We start from the raw sequence: 21,584 nt of genomic DNA, 5'->3' as shown, positions 1-21,584 counted from the left end.
TATCAAAAGAAGTGTACTCGCACATTTACCTGATCGAAATGTTGTTCAATTCGAATCAATCAAGCTTAAATTTGTGATGATCACTCAATCTTTAGCTTTCGAAACCAAGAATCAAATAAATAAATTATTTTATTTTATTTTATTTTTTTTTGATAAGTAAGAATCAATTAAATAAAATTTACAACCCGATGAACTAGTTTTGACTATGAAATTTGCCCACACAATTAAATTTCTCATAGAATTTGACTAGCCAAAATTAGCATTTCACATCTTATAGGGAAAGTAGTTAGAAGAGGCGGGTTAGGTAGCAAACTAATGAGGTTCATACGGCATCTTTCACCAAATGATCTCAATTATCACTTGTCAAAAACACAATAAATTTGGCCCTATATCTCAAAGAAAGTAACTAGCAATCTGCAGTTCACATGGCCTCCCGAGAGGGTCCATTACTGTTTAGAGTTCGCCAGCTAGCATCAATTGGCGAAGGGAAACAAAATTGCCCCGCTCTTTCCTGAATTAATAATTGATCACCAAACCAATATCAGCAATATTTTGCTAGCATCATTCTAGGTCATGTTGAACCCAATGATGGAATAAATGAGTAGATAGTAGTTCAAGGTATGGACAAAGAATTGCAAAACTGTTTGGATAGTGTTGTTGCTTGTATGCCTCTTTGGTGGGTGCAAAGATAAGAGTAAAACTAATTTTGACAAGGAGTTTTAACATTTATATGGTCAGAGAATTTGACAGAGGTCTATTTAAGCTCCCTTCTCAAAATACGTCTGCCCCACTTTTTTAATCCTTCAATTAACTTTTAACTCAATAAAAGATATATATAAATATATATATGAGAATAATAGTGACCAGAAATACTATGGAATGTACTTGGGTGGATCCTCTTCCCTAAAAGTTAGTCTTTGTAGGTCTGAGGGTAATCAGTGGGATCTCATTTTCCATGCCTGGTCAAGGGTTAAGTTTGGTTAATTTAAAGCTTCTCATTTAGTAAAACTTAAAACTCCAAACACAATGTTCTAATGTATTCAGTTCAATGTTTACAAATTACACATAAATGCACATGTGCGCCCACACAAACACACACAGAGAGAGAGAGAGAGAGAGAGAGAGAAACGGACCGCATAGTGTACCCATCCATGCAAAGACTCCCAACAAAGAATAGCCTTCCATGTTGTTCTCTCAGTTAAACTGCATATTGCAGCCAATTGTTGCAAGATTGTAGCGGACTTGTGAACCTACAAAGAGTGTGACAAACAATAATTTCCCAATTTCCCAGCTATATTTCATAAGCTGGTATAATAATTATATGAGGAAAGGAAAAGAAAGAAATATATATATATATATATATATATATATATGGGTGCTAGGATGTACATTTAAAATTTGAAATTGAAATGGTCCCATTGTGATTTACGAATGATTTAAATTGAAATCAATTAGTTTTTTGACTGCAGTTATATAGGTTTATTTGCTTTTTCCTTAATTATCATATGCGGACAAAATGAACTTAGGATCAAAGCACAAAGTGAGTGCTCTTTTAGACACTATTGCTAATCCCATCTGTGTCGGGTGTTAGGAAGGGAAAACTGGAGAGAGACTAACTTGGCAAAAAGTGACTGCTCTTAGACTTGAAGCTGTATCCTTGAGCTTGTTGCCCGAATTTTTACCATTGTACCTAGATATAGTCCCTACCCCCCACCATTGTCGGAAGGCTAAAATATAATGTACATTGTGATAAATTCTAAAATAAATTTAACAAGCGTAGAAGAAAGGTGGAAAAGGAAAAGACAAAAGAAGAAGAAGATGGAAGCAGTGGCATGATGAATTCAAGAATGAATTTATAAATCAACAAAAAAATTTTGGATCGAATATGTTTTGATAGGAAGGAAGAAAAGGAAGGAACGATGAAAAAGAGAAGAAAGAAAAATTGTTCAATGATATTCAATCTTTTGTTTGAAGTATGTGAGAGAGTGATAAGATAAATTGGAGGTGGCATTGAAGATGTTAGAATCTGGAGTTGCTTTATTAATTTTTTATTGATTGTGTCTTTATATGAATCTCAATTTACACTTTTGTTTATGAATATAGGCTAATTAGTGCCTCCAGACTAAGAAAAGTCTATGTTACATTAGTCACTTAGTTTGTGAAGTAGCTGTGCCAGACATGACATGAAATGCATAGGGATGGCAACGGGGGCGGGTTTGGGCGGGTGTACCCTCCCCCGCCCCCGCAATCATTTAAAAACCCCGCCCCTGTCCTTGCCCAAAACTGCAAAAGCGGGGGAACTTTCCACCCCATTCCCGCAACCGTTTAATATTTTTATCTCGACGGGTACCCGCCCCGCCCCGTTTAAGACCATAATTTATTTATTGTTGTAATAGATTTGCTTTTTTTTTTTTTTTTTTTTCCCCTCATCTTCAGTTCTTCATCATTGCAATTTTCCTTCTAATCAAATTCATTTATTACTTTAATATTGTTATATAGGGTACTTAATATATATGTACTGGGAAATATATATACTAATTAAATAAGGGTACTTAAGTAATTTGCCTATCTAAAAGGTGCGGGGCGACCTCCCCCCGCCCCCGCTCCAAACCCACGCGGGTTTTTATTACATCAAACCATCCCCGCCCAAATAAGCTAAACGGTCCCACAAAACCGTAAAAAATGGAGCGGGGCGGGGCGGGTAACTGCGGGGGCCGATCAAATTGCCATCCCTAGAAATGCATATGAATATAGGATGCATATCAAACAAATAACCGACTTGTTGAATAACATGGCAGACATATGGGCTACACATATCTGCAGGCATTAAATGAATTTATTTGATTGTGGCTCAAAATTACAACAGACAACTTGTACCAGCTCTTTAAGCGTGGAGAACAAGTACTTGACATCCAAATTCTAGTCTGCTAGCCTACCTCTGGAACTTGGCCAGGAGATGTAGCATATTAAATCATATGAACCCATTTGGTCAACAATTGCTGCATGATCCTTTATATAAAATGGGTACAGCAATTAATGTAGTGAAGGAATCAAATTGTTGACTTTGTGATGCTTGGGCAGGAAGCTAGTTTGCCGCCTCACTTGCTCGACTTTGTGACTTTATCTTATCACTCTCTCACATACTTCAAACAAAAGATTGAATATCATTGAACAATTTTTCTTTCTTCTCTTTTTCATCATTCTTTCCTTTTCTTCCATCCTATCAAAACATATTCGATCCAAATTTTTTTTGTTGATTTATAAAATTCATTCTAGAATTCATCATGCCACTGCTGCCATCTTCTTCTTCTTTTGTCTTTTCCTTTTCCTCCTTTTTCCTATAATTTTAGTCCATATATATATATATATTCTTGTGTTGTTGTCGGACCGCATAGTGTACCCATCGACGATCGTCTGTGTTGTTGTCGCTAGCTATCGATAAGTTGTGCGGTCGCCATTTGCGACTAATTTTGTGGCCGGCTTCTTAATTTGAAACTGTGGTTCTTTGCTATAGCCGAGAGATTTGCAAAGGAAATATTCATCTAAGTTCTTCATTGATTTAAAAAAATGTCTTACATGTTCCAAAGCTTACCACAAACCTTGTCTTTATTCAACATCTCACAGAAGACCTAAACTGCAATCTAATCTTTTTACCTACTTCATGTGTTTTTCGGGGCCAAGTTTCGGGGAGGACAATTGGGCGTGCTAAGGAAAGTAGTGGCCTCTACTACCTGGATTTGCCGAATAAAACTGTGAACAATAAGGTCAATTCATCACTTTCTTTGCTGTCCGATACCAAGTCATCAATAAAAAACCAAATTTTGCTCTACCATTTACAATATGGGCATCCATCTTTTAGAGTTTTGAGTGTCATGTTTCCCTCTTTGTTAAAGGGTGTTGATATTAGTTAATTTCATTGTGACATTTGTGAGTTTGATAAACAAAAACGCGTTCCATTTCCTGTGAGTAATAAAAGATCTTCATTACCCTTTAATTCGATTCATAGTGATATTTGGGGTCCCTCAAGAATCACAAATATTTCAGGGTAGATGGTTTGTCACTTTTATTGACGATTGTACTCGTGTCACGTGGGTTTTCTTGATTAAACAAAAATTTGATGTGTGTATGCTTTTGCCAATCTTTTACGACATGATAAAAAGGGTTATAAAAAAATAAAAATAAAATAAAAATAAAAAAATGATCTGACAATGCCAAAGAATATTTTAATCAAGTTTTATCTCCTTACTTTCAAAAGGAAGGGATTATAGATGAATCCACTTGTATCGATACACCCTAACAAAATGGAGTGGCAAAAAGGAAAAATGGTCATCTCTTATCAGCAACCCGAGCACTACTATTCCAAACAAAAGTTCCAGAATATTTATGGGGGGAAGCTGTCCTTACATCCACTCACTTGATAAACCGTACTCCATCCCGAATTCTTGACTTTAAAAGTCCCTGGGAAGTGTTATCAAATTTTTTTCCAGATTTTACCTCTCACAACCAATTGGCTCCTCGGGTATTTGGGTGTGTTGCGTTTGTTCGTATTAAGAGTCGTAGCAATCTTGATCCTCGAGCACTCAAGTGTGTCTTCATAGGGTACTCCTCAACGCAAAAAGGATACAAATGTTATCATCCACCGTCACGTAAAACTTTTATTTCCGCTGATGTTACCTTTGTTGAAAATGATAATTTCTTTCACCCTTATCTTCCAGGGTAGACTTCTATTAGGGGGGAAAATCTTTGACTTTGTAATTAGTTGGAAACTAATCCTCATTTAGCTAGTATCCTGATTTAGTTAGGAAAATCCCATATTTTATGGGATTCAAACTTTATTATTTTTCTGATTGTACAGATTATATTCGGCTATATATGGCCAACTCTCCGTGATGTATTAGATAATTCCCAATAATAATAATTTTAGTCCTCGCTTAGAATAACACATACCATGGAATGTTTTCTTCAACGTCTTCCGTTATTTCAACTAATATTATCGCAAATAGGTATGGACTCAACACTAATACTTGGAGTAGTCCCACCTTTATAGGTTAGTCACTAGTTTCTCCGCATGTAGTGCTAACTCTAGTCAATGTCTTCACTATACATGCCATGAATAAGATTTATAAGTTTTATAGTTACTTGTTTTCTTTGTAGAGCCCACCAAATTATGTCCCTTGGCACTCTTTCATATGCCTTCTCTAAATATATGAAAACCACATACAAGTCTTATTGTTTGCTCCTATACTCTCCTATTAGTTGTCTTATCAAGTATATGGCTTCCATAGTGGATCTACCAGGCATAAATCTGAATTGGTTATACGACATTGATATTTCTTTCCTTGGTCTTTAATCTATTATTCTTCCCCATAATTTCATTGTAATTTTGTATATCCCCTTTATGTTTATAAATTGGTACTATTGTGCATTTACTTCACTCATTTGGCTTCATTCCTTTTTTAAAATGTTGTTCAATAAATGTGTTAACCACTCAATTCCTACTTTTCCTAACATTTTCCAAGTTTCTATAGGTGTGTCATCAGGCTTACTGCTTTATTAGTCCCTATCTTTTAAGCGTGTACTCTACTTCCTTATCGGTGATTTTATTTATCATTCCTTTTTTTTTTTTTTTTTTTTTGATAAAGATCTCAGCTGAGTCCGGAGATCTCCTTTCTGATCCCTCACAATATCAGAGCTTTGTAGGAAGATTGATTTATCTCACCAACACCCGTCCTAATTTGGCTTTTACGGTTAGTGTTGTGAGCCAGTTTATGCATGCTCCTCGTACAGCTTATATGGATGCGGTATATCATATTCTTTGATATCTTAAGTCCAATCTTGGACTTGGATTATTCCATTCTTCTAGCAAGCAGGTTGGGCTATCCTGTTTTAGTGATGATAATAAGTCAGCAATTATGCTTGCTTCAGATTCTGTTCTTTATGAGACGACTAAACATAAAGAGGTGGACATTCATTTTGTCAGAGAGAAGGTTCGATCGGGAATTATCAAGCCGTATTTTGTTTGGTTCTCTAATCAGTCGGCCGATGTGTTCACCAAATCTGTTGGTCCATCTTTGCTTCATTCCTCGATTACCAAGCTGTGCTTGATTGACATATTCACTCCAGCTTGAGGGGGGGTGTTGAAATATCTTTATTATTATTATTATTATTATTATTATTATTAGTTGTTTTTAGCCTTTTATTAGGTGCTTTATGTAAGATCCCTATAATCACGTGATCACGTAGATAAGATCCCCGTAATCATGGGATCCCGTAGATAAGATCCCTATAATCATGTGATCATGTAGATTTTGGTATATTTTCTGTTTTTCTTTGATTTGGTTTCCTTTCTTTGTACCCTATTCTTGTATATAAATATAGTTCTTGGCTCTCGGTTTGAGTAAGCTAAAACCCAAAACAACTTCTTTTATTTCATCTAAAGATATACAATTTCTCCCCAACACGCAACTAAAAAGAGAACTAATAATAGAAAATTTCAACACCCCAATGGAGGTTTCCTCTCCATCAAAATAATTTGATCCATGCCTTCAGTTGACTTATCTCTATTCTTTGACAATTTATAAATAGCCTTTTCACCCTCTTTTGTGCCTAATTTTTCATACAAAGCATTTAGTGAGTCTTGTTTAGCTTTACCCACTATATTCTTTGCTACAATAAATACCACAAACAAAGATACACAGATTTATGTGGTTCGGCGTATGTTGATGGTGAACATCCTGCGAGAGATTTCACTATGTGAAAAACGGGAGATTACAAGTTTCATCCCCCAAACACTAGCTCTCTCTTTCACTCTCTTTCCTGCAATTTCAGTGTTCCTCCGTGTCCCACTCCAAACCCTAAACACCCTTATATACTGGGCTACAACAGAGTCCTAAACAGGGTCTAATCCTTGCACGAGAAAAAAAAGTATAAAAAAATTTCCTTTTGGGCCGGAAAAAAATTCGGGCTACAACATCACATTCTTGGTTTCATTTTTAAGTCTTATCTAAATTCTCTAGTTACTTACTTTTTTGCTATGCTTTAAAACTTTATTTTTTTTTCTTTTGTTGTACTTCCTCACTCCACCACCATATTTCTTTCTTAATGAACTTTTTTCCTTTGGTTTTTGATGCACTTGATGTTTCTATCAACATTTTTTGGAAACTTTCCATATTCTGTTTTTTGAAAACTTTCCATGTTCTGATTTTTTGAAACTTGCTGATTTTAAGCAATTTCAGATTTTTAGTAATTTTCCTTTATTGTAATAAAGCCAATTATAGTATTGTAATAAAGCCAATTATAGTAGGATTGCTAGGAGACTCTATATAAAGGGTGGCTAGGGTATTGGAAAGAGCGGTGATGAATAATATTCTTAATAGAATTGCAGCAACGATTGTTTGCTTGTCTTTTTTCTCTCTTTTTTTTTATAAGTAAAAATAGCATTAAAAAAGGCGTTCAAAAGGGGAACGCGTCCCAATTACAAAAGAGGAACCGGGGCTAAAGCCCCAAAGAATCCAAGAAAGTAATAATCATCATCAGAAGAACAAAAGCTCCTCTTCACATAATTGAAAAGAGAACGAAGAATGTAAAGTTTGACCATAGCCGTAGGCGTCTCATTCCCTTCGAACATCCTATTATTTCTCTCCTTCCAAATACACCACCATACACAATGTGGCACAATTCTCCAGAAATCGCGAACGTCTCTTCTCACTCGACAGCCTCTCCACACATGAATTAATTCCTTAGTAGAACGTGGCATAACCCAACACATGCCAAACAACCCAATAATGAGATTCCAACAGTCGTTTGCTTGTCTTTTTTCTCCTTGTTCAAGCATTCCTTTCCTTCTTCGTTTATCTTTCTCTTGCTTTAGACAACAATTGTTTGTCCTCTCTTGGTAAGGCGGCATTAGTTTGGTATAAGAAAATAGGTTCGGCTTTCCGACTGCGTAATCATGCTTCCACGACAACCACTGAGAAGAGAATGCAGTAGGATGCAAGAGCTGGCCAAGCCCTCACCCCAGCAAGTAAAAAACAAAGTCGATAATCTGGAGAAAGTTGAGACGTTGAACCAGCAATTGGCTCAACATGTCATCAATCCGCTGATCGATGACAACTTTCCGATGGAGGATGACCTGTCCAACATCAGAACTTTTGCGAAACATCTGTTTTATATTTCGTGTCGCCATAGATCACCCGACGATCGGATTGATCATTGTTTAGAGGCGAATATCAAAATTGAGATTCTTGAATTTCACAGGAGTCTTAAGGCAAAGGAGTTTATCGATTGGCTAAATACCACTGAAAGAGTTTTTGAATACGAGGAGATACCAGATCACAAGAAGGTCAAGATCGTAGCTATTCGTTTAAAAGGTAAAGCATCAACATGGTGGGAGAAATTACGGATTACCCGAAAGCATAGAGGTAAGCCAAAGATTGTAGAATGGGAGAAGACGAAGAAAAAGTTGAAGAAACAATTTTCTCCTTTTAATTATGTCCAAACGCATAATGTGAGGCAAAGAAGCGGTAGTGTGGAAGATTACACTAAAGAATTTTATGAGTTTTTAGCACGCAATGATCTATCGGAGAGTGAAGAACAAATTGTGGCACACTATATTAGCGGACTAAGACCCAACATACAAGAAGTTCTGCTCTTGCATTCATTTTGGTCAGTTTCGGAGGCTTATCAACGAGCTTTGGTGGTGGAGAAACAACAAAACAAGCAGGTTTTGCGCTCCAGCAGCACTTCCACAAGGTTGCAGTCCACTTTTAAGTGCAAATCAGCCTCTACAACAGTGCAAAACGAGGCCCAACATGTGGGACAGCAGCTGCCACTGTCGAAAACTTCCAAAATTATGGAAGGCCAGCAGGCCAAAGTCAAGGCGGAGACCTTGGGCTGAAGTGTTGTAAGTGTAGAGAGCCTGGGCATAGATCGGCGGAGTGCAGACAAAGATGAAAAACAGATTTTGATCAAAGAAGAAGATGCAACCCCAGAGGTCGGGCCAAAATATGATGATTTTCCGGAGGAAGAGGATGATGAAATCTTATAAGGTGATTTAGGTGAATTCTTGGTTATGCAAAAGTCCCCTTTGCTTCCGAAACATGAGGATGATAAAGTTAAGGAATTCGATACGGAAAAAGAAGAGGACGGTGACAAGAAGATTGCTATTGAAAATGAACAACATGGATTAGCTGATGAACGGGTCGAACAAATTTTCAAATTCATGTCCAAGATCGACTGCAGAAGTTTAGGTATCAACTTTGTGAAGGATCATTATGTGAGTCGATTGTTGAAGAAGAAGTTATTATTCCAGAAAGTGCCAGTGAAGATACTTTGGTGTAGTGTTCTGACGGTTCTCTTGGCAATGTACGGAATGATTTTGTGGCGAACATGACTTGTTTGGCTGGGATTGAATTTGGTGCAATGCTTCTAGCTCCTCTTACTAACTGTTTTGATGATGATATCATGCATCTTGAGGTTTGGAAATATGAGGACCGAGTTCATAGTTATCTCAGTATTAAAGTTCACCGTGAAGTGATCATTCCAGCATGTCCCTTGGATACAAAATGGCTTGATTGTCCACTTAAAGGTAGAGGCCAGGTGAACTTCATATTTGCTCGGACAATGCAATCAGACATAAAAAAATTTGAAGCAAGATTTTGTAGTATTAAGATCAAGTCTTCAATGGTATGAAATTTTGTTCATACTAATATATGATAAGCATGATGAGCCACTTTATTCGCAGCGAAACTTGAGGGCGAGTTTTTCCAACCCGGGGGGTCTGATGCAGTCAATGATTTTATCAACATTTTTGGAAATTTTCCATATTCTGCTTATTGGAAACTTTCCATGTTCTGATTTTTGGAAACTTGCTGATTTTAAGTAATTTCAGATTTTTAGTAATTTCCCTTTATTGTAGTAGAGCCAATTATAGTAGGATTGCTAGGAGAGACTATATAAAGGGTGGCTAGGGTATTGGAAAGAGCGGTGATGAAAAATATTTCTTTTTTTTTTGATAAGTAAAATGTATTAAAAAGCATTCAAATACAAAGACAAAACGGAATCTATGAACTCAAAGAGCCCATGAAGTCAACAATATCCTCAAGAGAAGAGTAGTCTCTCCCCCGACCACAAAAAAGAGTACAAATAATAGAAAATTTCAGCACCCCAATGGAGGACTCCTTCCCATCAAAAGATCGTCCATTCCGCTCTTTCCAAAGGCTAAAGGGGTCACCCTCCAGAAAACTCTCGCCTGAGCCCCCACCCATTGGCCCTTCCGAATATCCAACAACTCCCGAGAGATCCGAGGCATGACCCAATGAATACCAAACAAGCCAAAAATCATACTCCAACAATCATGAGCCACAGGACAATGCAACAGAAGATGATCCACTGACTCCCCATTAATCTTGCAAAGACAACACCGATTAAAAATGATATGCCTTCGCTTCCTCAAGTTGTCCAAAGTCAAAATCTTACTCCAAGCTGTAGTCCACACAAAAAAGGCCTACCCTAAGAGGCGCCTTAGACATCCACACCGTTTTCCATGGGAATGTGGTACCATGAAAACTAGAGAGGCACACAAAAAGACCGGACTTGGAACATCCCCTGAGAAGAAGGCACCCAAAACAAGGAATCTGCACCAGTACCCTCCACCTCCTGTCTATACAGGAGAGCCAAAAACCCAGTGACATCATCCAACTCCCAATCTTGAAAAGCTCGCCGGAAGCGCACATCCCAAGACAACCTTCCGCTATCAAGGCGATAGTAGTCAGCAACCATAACATGTTTGTCAACAGCGATCCTGAAAAGCTTGGGGAACAAAAGAGCCAATGGCCTAACCTCACACCATGAATCCTCCCAAAACCGGACATTCCTTCCATCCCGAACTTTGAATCTAATATGTTTGGAAAAAACATCCCACCCCTTCCCAATGGCCCTCCACACCCCCACTCCACTAGCAGACCTGACTGGTCTAACTGACCACCCTCCTCTCTCCTCCCCAAAGCGACACGAAATAACCCTTCTCCATAATTTGTGTCTTTCACTGCCAAATCTCCAAAGCCACTTGCCAAGAAGAGCACTATTGAAAGGGGCCAATCTCCTAATTCCAAGCCCTCCCAACTGAATAGGCCTGCAAACCTGCTACCATTTAACAAGATGATACTTGAACTCCTCTCCGCGAGCCCCCCAAAGGAAGTTCCGTTGGAGCATCTCAATTCTTCCAACAATAGAGGCTGGAATCCGAAAGAGCAAAAGAAAGAATGTTGGGAGGCTTGACAAAGTACTCTTCACTAACGTAACTTTACCACCCTTTGACAAATATTGCTTTTTCCAACCAAATAATCTTCTCTCGACCCGCTCAATCACCGGGTTCTAACTTCCCACCCTCCTGGCCGAGTCCCCCAGCGTGTTGGAATCCAAAAGAGCGAAAGAAAGTACGTTGGGAGGCTTGACAAAGTACTCTTCACTAACGTAACTTTACCACCATTTGACAGATATTGCTTTTTCCAACCAGATAATCTTCTCTCGACCCGCTCAATCACCAGGTTCCAACTTCCCACCCTCCTGGCCGAGTCCCCCAGCGGCAAACCCAAATACGAGATAGGAAAGCATTACGTCCCGCACCCTAAAACCAGAGTGTCCACCTCCTGAACCTCCCCCATAGGAACAATCACACTTTTACCCACGTTAACTTTCAAGCTAGATATAGCTTGAAAACAAACCAAAACACATCTCAAATACCTAAACTGGGACACCTCTGCCTCACAAAAAACAATAGTGTCATCCGCAAAAAGTAAGTGAGAGATCTCCATCTGCTGAGCTAAGTCAGGGCCGATCTTGAAACCCCTAATAGAACCCAAGTCCACCGCCCGTCTCATCAACCTACTAAGGGCCTCCATAACAATAATAAAAAGGAATGGGGAGAGAGGGTCCCCCTGCCTCAAGCCACGAGAACTGCCGAAGAACCTCGAAGAAGACCCATTCACCAACACCGAAAACCTGACAGTGGAAACACATGAAACAATCCATTTCCTCCATCTCTCACCAAAGCCCATCCTCTCCAACAGATAGAACAGGAAATTTCAGCAGATATGATCATAGACTTTCTCGATATCCAGCTTGCAAAGTACACCAGGAGTCCCACTGCAAAGTCTAGAATCCACACATTCACTGGCAATAAGGACGGAGTCTAGGATCTGTCTACCCCCAATGAAAGCATTCTGAGACTCAGAAATGACTCCATCCAGGACCTCCCTCAATCTAAAGGCAAGGACTTTTGCGATGAGCTTGTAAAAGCACCCAATTAGACTAATAGGTCTAAAATCCTTGATATTAGAAGCACCACCCTTCTTAGGAATAAGGGCAATAAAAGATGCGTTAAGCGATTTCTCAAACCGCCCCGTGGAATGGAACTCATGAAAGGTGCCCATAATCTCGTACCGAACCACCTCCCAGCTCTCCAACAAAAACCTCATCGTGAAACCATCAGGGCCTGGAGACTTATCACCATTGCAACTCTTTAAAGCCTTCAGCACCTCCTCCTCCAAAAAAGGACTTTCCAACCCATCCCTTTCCAAGGCAGATATAGAATCAAAGTGAAGACCATCAAGACGTGTTTGCTTGTCTTTTTTCTCCTAGTTCTAGCATTCCTTTCCTTCTTCGTTTTCTCTTGCTTTAGACAGCAATTGTTTGTCCTCCCTAGGTAAGGCGGCATCAGTTTTTCTCGGTACTTCTTTCGCCTAACTTCTAATATAACTAGACATTTTTAACCACAAGTTGTTAATATTGTTGTTTCCTTCCCATGTCTTTTTTGTTTTTAATATTTAAATCCTTGAATTAATAAATCTAAAATCAGTCCAACTCTTCTCGTCTCTATATAAACAATAGTCAATTTTCGTTCTGTATCCACTCTTAAATGTTACTAGCTTGTCTCATTTTTTTTAAAATATATTAGCTATGGCTATGTTATATGCTTTTGTGATGTCTAACTGGATTACTTCTTTCTTATTGTTTTCTTTCTTCCAAATACTTCTTTTCACAAATGGGATTTAAAGATCTTGTGTTTACCCTTGACATTGCTGAAACACCAAGCAAAGCGTACACCAGATTTGATACAAGTCCCTCACCGCCATGAGATATGACCTGAATCACCACAGCATTGAATGATCCTTCAGAGATACAAGTCATGGATTGCAACAAAGATGTCAGGCCAACCTCCAAGAAACCTAAAAAAGATATAGGCAGAGATGACTACTAACCCAAAAGTACCAAGATAAGACAAAGTTCAAGACAGATGCAAAATGAAAGATAATTAAAATCCTACATCATGAGGTCAATTTTGTAGGATAACACCAAAGTACATTAACACCAAAAGGCAAAGTGCATAGTAACCACGAAGCAAACAGACAGATAAATGGTGTACAAATTTTTTGGGAAAGAAAACAGAAGAGAACTAAATGATATTGCTTCCCTTTAATGTGTCCTTGAAGAAACTGCCCTTAGGTTTATTAATTACACAACTTCCTCATTTTACAAAAATGTAATGATTACATGACCTAACTAGGATCCTAGGCCATCAGTTTCACATCCATCTTTTACTACAGGTCACAAGGGCCACAAGCATAGCCTTCTGCATTAACAACTCCATCAATTATTTCAAGTATTGGCATTACGTTTGGCTACTCATATTACCCAAATCACATGCAATCGTCGCAAGTTACTCTTAAGGGACTTGAGACTATCTCCAATCTTTTACAAACTACTAAGTTTTCTTAGTTGTTAAGTAATGTTAAGGAAGCTTTTGGTAAATGTAACTCATGTAACGAGTTGTTGTCTTGAGATTGAATATTGAATTGAGTTCAATTTCTCCCCCTAAACTAAATTCTTCTTCTCTTCTTCTCCCTCTCCTCCTCTAGTCTCCCTCTTCTCTATCTCCCCTCTGTTTCTATCTATCCTACATCATCACCACACATACTTCTATGGCAGAGTCTTTCTTATCCAATGTTTAACCCAGAATTATTAGAGCTTCTGGAGTTGTAGTGAGAAAAACATTGCAATCATAGAACTTCATAGCCCCTTGAAATGTCTGTCAAATAAAGGCAGATGCATGTGATTCTGTTCCCCCCCAACCCCCCCCCCCCCCCCCCCCCCCCCCCCCCCAACCCAAAACAAAATCTTCCTGGCCAGGGGACTTTTTTTTTCCTATGCAATGGTAGAGCAGTTTAATATAATCCGTGTTTAAATGAGCAGATCTACATAATAATGCATTGATCATATACTTTATAGTCATGCCTTTCAGTTGGAGAGATGCGACTAAAATTATGGGCCCTATCAAACATTGAAGAGTGACTTGGAACCCATACACAACCCAAAAGCAACAAAAAGATATTTACTATAGTATATATGAGCATCTAAGAAGTCAAGAATCGGAATGGTACAGCTACAGACATGGTAAACATATAGAGGTATGGAAATCCCATTCAGTAAGTTTGATACACCAACCGCTATAACAATCTTCTGCAAGTTTAACAAATTACGATACAGGAAAATCATTGAATGAACAGCAAGGGGTGTGGGCATTGACTTGTTATGTTTAGAGTTTTGACCACAAATAGGATTTAGTGTTGATGTCAGGATGTAGAGAGAAAAGTGAGGATCTTCTTACGAGCAATAAGACAATAATTTCATATTCCAACTAAACATGACCAAGAAGGCTGACTAGCAGAACAAAATTTTGTTGCCAAGCCAAATAACTGAGATGCAGTATAAATATCTTTCTTGACTCCAGTCTCTGATATAATTATTATCAAGAAAAGGAAGTACCACTGGTGCATTGTACTTACAGGACATATATGACATTGCTGCTAGTGCTGCTCCCCTATGCATAGCTGTACAGCATATAGCTGCCTTCTGAAAGGACACTTCAAGAAGGGAACCAGAGGCAGCCAATACTTCCTGAGATATTTCACACAGCTGCACAAGTCAGTCAACTTGTTATACTGTATCACTATTCATGAAACAGTGCTTAAAGTAACAAATACGTCAATTATTCTTTGTCTGTGTGTGTGTGTGTGTGTGTGTGAGAGAGAGAGAGAGAGAGAACATAACCACAAATTATATTAAAGGTATACTGAACCTTAGGAGTGTCACGAACAAATGCAGACGCAAAATTAGAGTACGCCTCCACTAGATCAGGCTCTTGGTCACATATATATGAAGAATTAATAGCCATTATTGATGCTGCATATGTAAAGCTTTCAAAAGTACTGATAAATAGAGGTCCATATTCCTCTTTGTTACCGAATTCTTCAACAACAACAGAGGCTGAAAAAGACCCAATAAAAAGTAATAAAGATAAGCAAACATGATACATTTCATGGGTTGGATAAAGTAAACACAATGAAATCATATCAAACAATATTGCATAAAATACCACCCAATAACTGGGACTATTTTACATAAGTTGCAACCTAAATTCAATCAAAACCCAACTCCTAGAAGTTACCATTTCAAGGACTTATGCTCGGTAGACAGGCATATTTAAGCCAAAGCTATTCACTTCCAGAATATGGGCTTGGGATTAACTCAAACATCAAAAATAAAACTGAATACAACCAACTGTCTTGTGCATAAGCTATATGAGTATTAAATTGATAAAATATGCAAAAGTTAAAAAAATCACCAGCCACTCCACTCCCTCTTTCTTTCTTGCAAGGTACCAACCATACCATGCCAATAAAAAGTAACTTCATCTTTCAGTAGAAGGCTAGAAGCCATACAAGACGTGGCAGTAAATTATACATGATCGCTTTCCACATTTGATACTATAAAGAGGAGCTGAAAATCCTCACAAACTTGAAGCAGAAAGATAAAGGTAGTAGTTCATAATAATAAAAATTTAATTGTTACGACAAGGTAACATGCTGGCATATTCTGTGAACAGAATTTGTCATGGTGGTAAATTATACTAAGTCATAAAAGTCAATTACAACTTTGGCTATCAAGATTGGAGGACTGCAGAGTGCTCAAATAATTGATCACACACCTTAGATCAAACTACGACTTAGAAAACTAGGATTTTGGTAAAAAGTAGATTCAAGACAGTAGCTACTTGATGAATCGAATTAGAGGCTCAATTGATCAAACTCTTAACAATACCGAATGGACAGATTGAACAGAAGACTTGTATGGATCAAACCATGATCAATAATAAATGGATTAATTGCCAGAGTTAAGAATTGATCGGGTTTAGACAAAAATATTTTTTTGACAATTTTTTATGGGTTTTGTAATTTAAATCTTAAAAGTCTTTATTTCTAAATTTCTCATGCTCTCTCCACAACTCTAAGTAAAAAGTGTAGGACAACACTACATAAAGCGAGACCTTAGGTACACTTGTCAGTTTATTCTCAGGAAATCAAAAATACTAACCAAAACAGATTCTCAAGAAATCAACAATGTTTGCATCACTTAAGATCTACATGTTACTTGATGACGAGAATGATACTGGCCGCTAGCACGGGCGGATAATTTGAGCAGTCATTAACTTGCAGTGACGTAACACACTATCTTTTCAAAGTGGATTGATTCTAGTGGTTTTTCTCAGTTGGGTTTTCCACGTTAAAAGGCTGGTTAGCTTGACTTGATCACTTGCATGGTTGATTGATGAAATTTAAGCGGCTGACAAATTGTGATTCAATGAAAATTAACAATTATCACAAGAAATGGCTATAATTTATCAAGATTTAAAGTGGACCTACTAACCCCTCTTAAGTCTTATATATCCATAATCTCAATATTTTTACTAAACTGGTATAGATCAGCTTCATTCATTATAGTGAGATCATGTTTGTTAGTAGGTAATTATGGTTTCACGGTATTATAAGTAATTGATAAATTGAATGCTTATATGAATTTTACTGCTTCTATCAATGATTATACATGGTCCAAGTCAGATAAATTGTTTTGCTCCCTGACGGATGTGAAAGCCCCTTTGAAATCGATGAAGAAAGTCTGCAGGCTGCTTATAGTAAATTATTTGACAAGAGTCCTGAATTAAAAAGGGTAAAAAAAAATTTGAATGTTCAACATGAGATTATTCAGAAGGAATGTGATGTCTTTTAAACTGAAACTGAAAAAACTTGAGGCAATTTCTGGTAATTTTCCAAAACCTTTTCATACGTTTGTAGATTTTATAAGTGTTTTTTGAATTGCATAGATTGCCTTGCCCCTCAACTGCTGCATGCAAGTGCATTGCAACCACTTCCTAATACCCCCTCAACGCCGCTTCTCCATCCCCTCATGAACCAAAAAAAAAAAATGGTAAATTAATGAAGGGCTGGATGCCACTATAATTATGAAAATCTAAATTACTGTGTTATCAATCCATGCTATGTAGACTATAGTTCCTATGTAAGACACTAATTGGATAAACGGAAGATATCACCAGCAACTCCCATCAAATGTTACTCAGGATTATCAATAATGTAAACACCTTACCTGTTCTGATGTAGCATTCATGACTTTGGAATGAAATGAAATTTGTAGATAAACACACCAATACTTTTGGCAAAAGTGCTACAAAGTGTTCGCCTGCGATGAAACAATCAAATGAAAAGCATGTTTCCAACAATTGGAATATAAGGAAAATTAAATAAATAAATAAGAGAGAGTAAATAGAGGCACCAATACCCGAGGACTGAATTGCTTGTTGGAGAGCCTTGCAAGCTGCCACAGATAAACTTCCATTTTGCATGTGCTCTGACTTTAAGAGTTTCTCAAGCATTGGCCAGAAAACGCCCAGCAATGCAAGGATAGGATCATCTGCAGCAGGACCAGTTGACATGGGTGTGGCACTGAATACAGTTCCCATCCTGTTCCAAGGAATGGAAAATTGGAGATTGAGAGGACCAATGGTGAAGAAATTGTTCTACAAGGAAAGAATTAATACTTAAGCAAGGACAGTCTCTGTGAAATTCAAGACGAAATCATAATGAACAAAGAAAAAATATCATAGCAATAATATTTAACATGCATATCATATTTTATTGTCAATAGTCTATCGAACCTGGTTTAGTTGTCTACCAAACATAAATCCAAATATCAAGAGCATTGTAAATTTAAAAAAACTTACAAGCCAAGTGTAAAGTTTAATCCCATGACTAGAAAGTAGTAGTGAATCTAAATACCAAGAAGGAATCTAAAAATATATATTTTCTTAATATAACAAGCTTACAATACTCAAAGCAAGCAGTCCCGAATTTCCTCTTTTTTATGGAAATACTAGGCCTCAAGCCAGAAATCACACAAAAAAACACTTTGGAGTCAAAATAACAAACCTGTACAACCCTCTTGCTGCAGAGTTGACAATTTGTGTATAGGTAGAGGGGTTCTGCCTCAAAGAACACTCATGATCTTCATCAATCTGTTAGAGAGAGAGAGAGAGAGAGAGAGAGAGAGAGAGACTGAAACTTTTAGCTAGATGACTTTAAAAAGTTTATTAGTATTAATAACTATTGACAAGCAAAACAATCTTAATTTGAGATGCTGTCACTTAAGGAGAACGCACTACACATCTGTCAATCATTTCCACTTCTCTATCTAAATATAAACAAAATCGTATTTGTACAGTACAGGAGTGATGAGTACAAGGGGTGAGATACTGCAATACAGAAGCAGTACAACCCAACTAGGTTGGCATCTACACATCCATCAGTTCTTTGCACATCTCTACTCAAAAAACAAAAATGTAAGAAATAAAAAATTAAACAATTCTTTACATTCTTTTTGTAAACACGTTATTTATTCATCTTCTAGAGAGTTTTTGTTTGGCCATTGCTCTTTACACAATTTGAGGCCCGCTAGTTGTTCACCAAGCTCTCTATCTCTTGCCTGCTGTTGCAGTCTACAATCAGTCTTGTTAGCATGTCATATCAAGTATTGCTAACCCTAAATAAACTCACACTCCACATAGTTTTATCGAGTTGCACTCTAGTGGTATATAGCATTCAACCGGCTAACTTATTATCCGGCTTTTTTTTAGCATCAAAATATGGGACATTATAAAGTTCATTCTATTCAGCAGTCAAATTCATCCAAAGAAACTTGGGCTTGAGTTTTGTCACAAGTGCGAATATTGCTACTACAAGTGCAATCAGGTGCAGAACGATGCGTATGCAATATTGAGACCATAGAAGCTTTCTGGCTGCGTAATAAGCCCCATTGCTTCTATACTTACTAAGTGCTTATAACCGAATAGTTTAAGTAGTTCCACCATCAAGAACAATTAATAAGATCCAATTAGCTACCAGTCAAAAGAATAAAATCCACTCAAGAAGGGTTTGAATTTGAGAAAGAACTGATATTTTCTTCAAAATTTGGAACACAATCAGTGTAGGTGAGTTTTAGTTTAATTTGATGATAAATTTAACATAAATTCTTAGTTCATAGTCGAATTGCTTAAAATTATCATAATGATTATTTCAATACAAATATATATATATATATATATATATATAATATCAAATTTAGATATTAATAATTGAGACTAAGCATGCAAAAATAGGATATCGTGAAAATCAATTCGAATTGGCGTGTCATATACCAACTCAAGCAAAGCTTTCTTATTGAATTACCTATCATTTAGCATTCTCAAGATTATGCCTTTATGATGAGTGAGATGACTCAAACCTCCATGCTCGCATGAGATTTGAGTCCCACATTTCTATAATTTTCCCAGCAAGGCAACATAAAAGTGGATCTTGGGTGTGCCATCGAGGAGAGTACATTAATGGGATCCAGTGGTGGACCAGTTTGAGAGGAGACTTGTGGGTTGAAAGAAACAATATCTATCTAAAAGGGGGTGGGGCTAACTCCATTGAAAATCACTTTTTCGAATCTCCCTACCTATTTTGTCGCTTTTTCCGATCCCTTCCTCCATGGCGAAGTGGATTCAAAAGTTACAAAGGATTTATTATGGGAGTGGCATGAGGGAATAATTCAAGTACCACTTTGTGGGTTGGGAGCAGATAGGCAGACCCATTCAGGTAGGGGGGTTTGGGTATCAGGAGGCTGGACTTGTTCAACAAAGCTCGCAAGTGGTTGTGGAGATTTGTTTTGGGGAACCTACGGGTGGATGGTTGTAATACCCCTAATTTTAAAAGGATAGTCTTGGTATTATTTTAAATGTTTTAGTTGTATTTTATTTATTTATTTGCTTATGTAGTATTTGATTATGTGATTATTTGCTTACGTGTTTAATTGAATTGTTTAATTATATATTTTATTTGCAAATGTGTTATTTGACTTAACTGATTATGTGCTTGAATGTTATTTGAATTAGTTGGTTTAATTTATGTGTTGTTTATTTGAAATTAATTAAAGATTAAGTAATTAAATGGTTCTTTTGTTTTATTTTTTTTATTTTTTATTTTTAATGGTTAGTAGTAATGGGCCAACTAATTGAGTTCTATGGACTACTTGGATAAGGGGTTTAATGGGTACGGATAATTACCCATGGATAGTTGTATATGTATAGTAACATATATTTTAGTTACCTTTTTAGTATTTTAATTTTATTATTTTCTTTATTAGTTTGACTTGGATTGGAAAAAGGAATAGGGTTATTATTTAGCCTATAAATATATAACTATAGGGTTGGAAAAGGGGACTGAAAATATATCATGTAATATAATTTAGAGAAAGATAGAGAAAGAAGGAGGCTTAGAGTTTTTTATCAAATCCCTAAAGGCAAGTTCTTGTTTTACACTTCTCATTTGATCTGTGAATTATATATCTCTAGTATAATCTTAGGATTGTTTAAAGAACAATTAAAACTAGAATATATAATTTGATTGATCTAGAACATAGGATTTATAAATTATATTTCATGGTTGTTTTGTTGTATGAATTCGATATGGGTTCTTTATGGATTTTCACATGTTTTAAATAATGTGTTTTCATATCTGTGTATTGATGGAACCTAGAAACATGCCTTAGAATCCTTAAACAATAAAGACTGATTTTTTGGGTTGAACTGCGTAACAGTACTCGATCCGCTGTTACAGTGCTTGAGCCTTGGAAGCAAAGCTTGAGCCATGGATGTAAAGCTCAAGCCTTGGAAGAAAAGCTCGAGCCATAGGAGAAAAACTCAAGCTATTGATGTAAAAGCTCGAGCCATGTACTGAAAGCTCGAGCTATAGGTGTAAAGCTCGAGCTATAGGTGTAAAGCTCGAGCCATTAAGGTAAAAGCTCGAGCCTAACCTGGGGAAGTTTCGTAAACATCGTTAAATTAATTTTAATTGATTTTGAGGGGTCCTAAACATTAAGAACTACATATGAGTTTAAATAAATTTTAAACAGACTTAAATGTAACAATGCATGCTATTTGAATTCTTTAGGAATAAATGGATTTAATCTTTTTAAATTGTTCTAGCAACTGAGATTAGATATATAGCATGAATTGTATATGGAGAATGCTTACTTGACTGTATAATAAAATATCAGCATGTTTAAGATTCAGTTTGTGTAGGGTATATGATGTAGGAAGCTTAAATAAATTATAAGTGGTTCCTATACTGTGATAG

General features: G+C 37.0%; 1 protein-coding gene across 12 annotated transcripts in view; it reads right to left on the bottom strand.

Annotated features, from left to right (window-relative positions):
* LOC132315592 (transportin MOS14) overlaps window positions 1–21,584 on the bottom strand; it is an 80,238-nt gene that overhangs the window by 15,387 nt on the left and 43,267 nt on the right. For 5 of the 12 annotated variants that reach the window (XM_059813912.1, XM_059813914.1, XM_059813911.1 and 2 more), the window contains 7 exons: window positions 18,339–18,424; window positions 17,692–17,873; window positions 17,500–17,592; window positions 15,137–15,324; window positions 14,844–14,973; window positions 13,069–13,226; window positions 1,134–1,250 (listed from right to left, as the gene is read on the bottom strand). In XM_059813912.1, the coding sequence (XP_059669895.1) occupies window positions 1,134–1,250; window positions 13,069–13,226; window positions 14,844–14,973; window positions 15,137–15,324; window positions 17,500–17,592; window positions 17,692–17,873; window positions 18,339–18,424 (954 nt within the window). Of the gene's footprint in view, window positions 1–1,133; window positions 1,251–13,068; window positions 13,227–14,843; window positions 14,974–15,136; window positions 15,325–17,499; window positions 17,593–17,691; window positions 17,874–18,338; window positions 18,425–21,584 lie in introns of those variants that run through there. The other 7 variants (XR_009483728.1, XR_009483727.1, XM_059813913.1 and 4 more) reach the window with 6 other exon arrangements.

Source organism: Cornus florida, unplaced genomic scaffold (assembly GCF_030987335.1).
Source record: "Cornus florida cultivar Cherokee Brave unplaced genomic scaffold, ASM3098733v1 CherokeeBrave_3.0.0_Hap2_Chr07, whole genome shotgun sequence".
Taxonomy (NCBI): domain Eukaryota; kingdom Viridiplantae; phylum Streptophyta; class Magnoliopsida; order Cornales; family Cornaceae; genus Cornus; species Cornus florida.
This window is presented reverse-complemented; position numbering and strand designations above follow the sequence as displayed.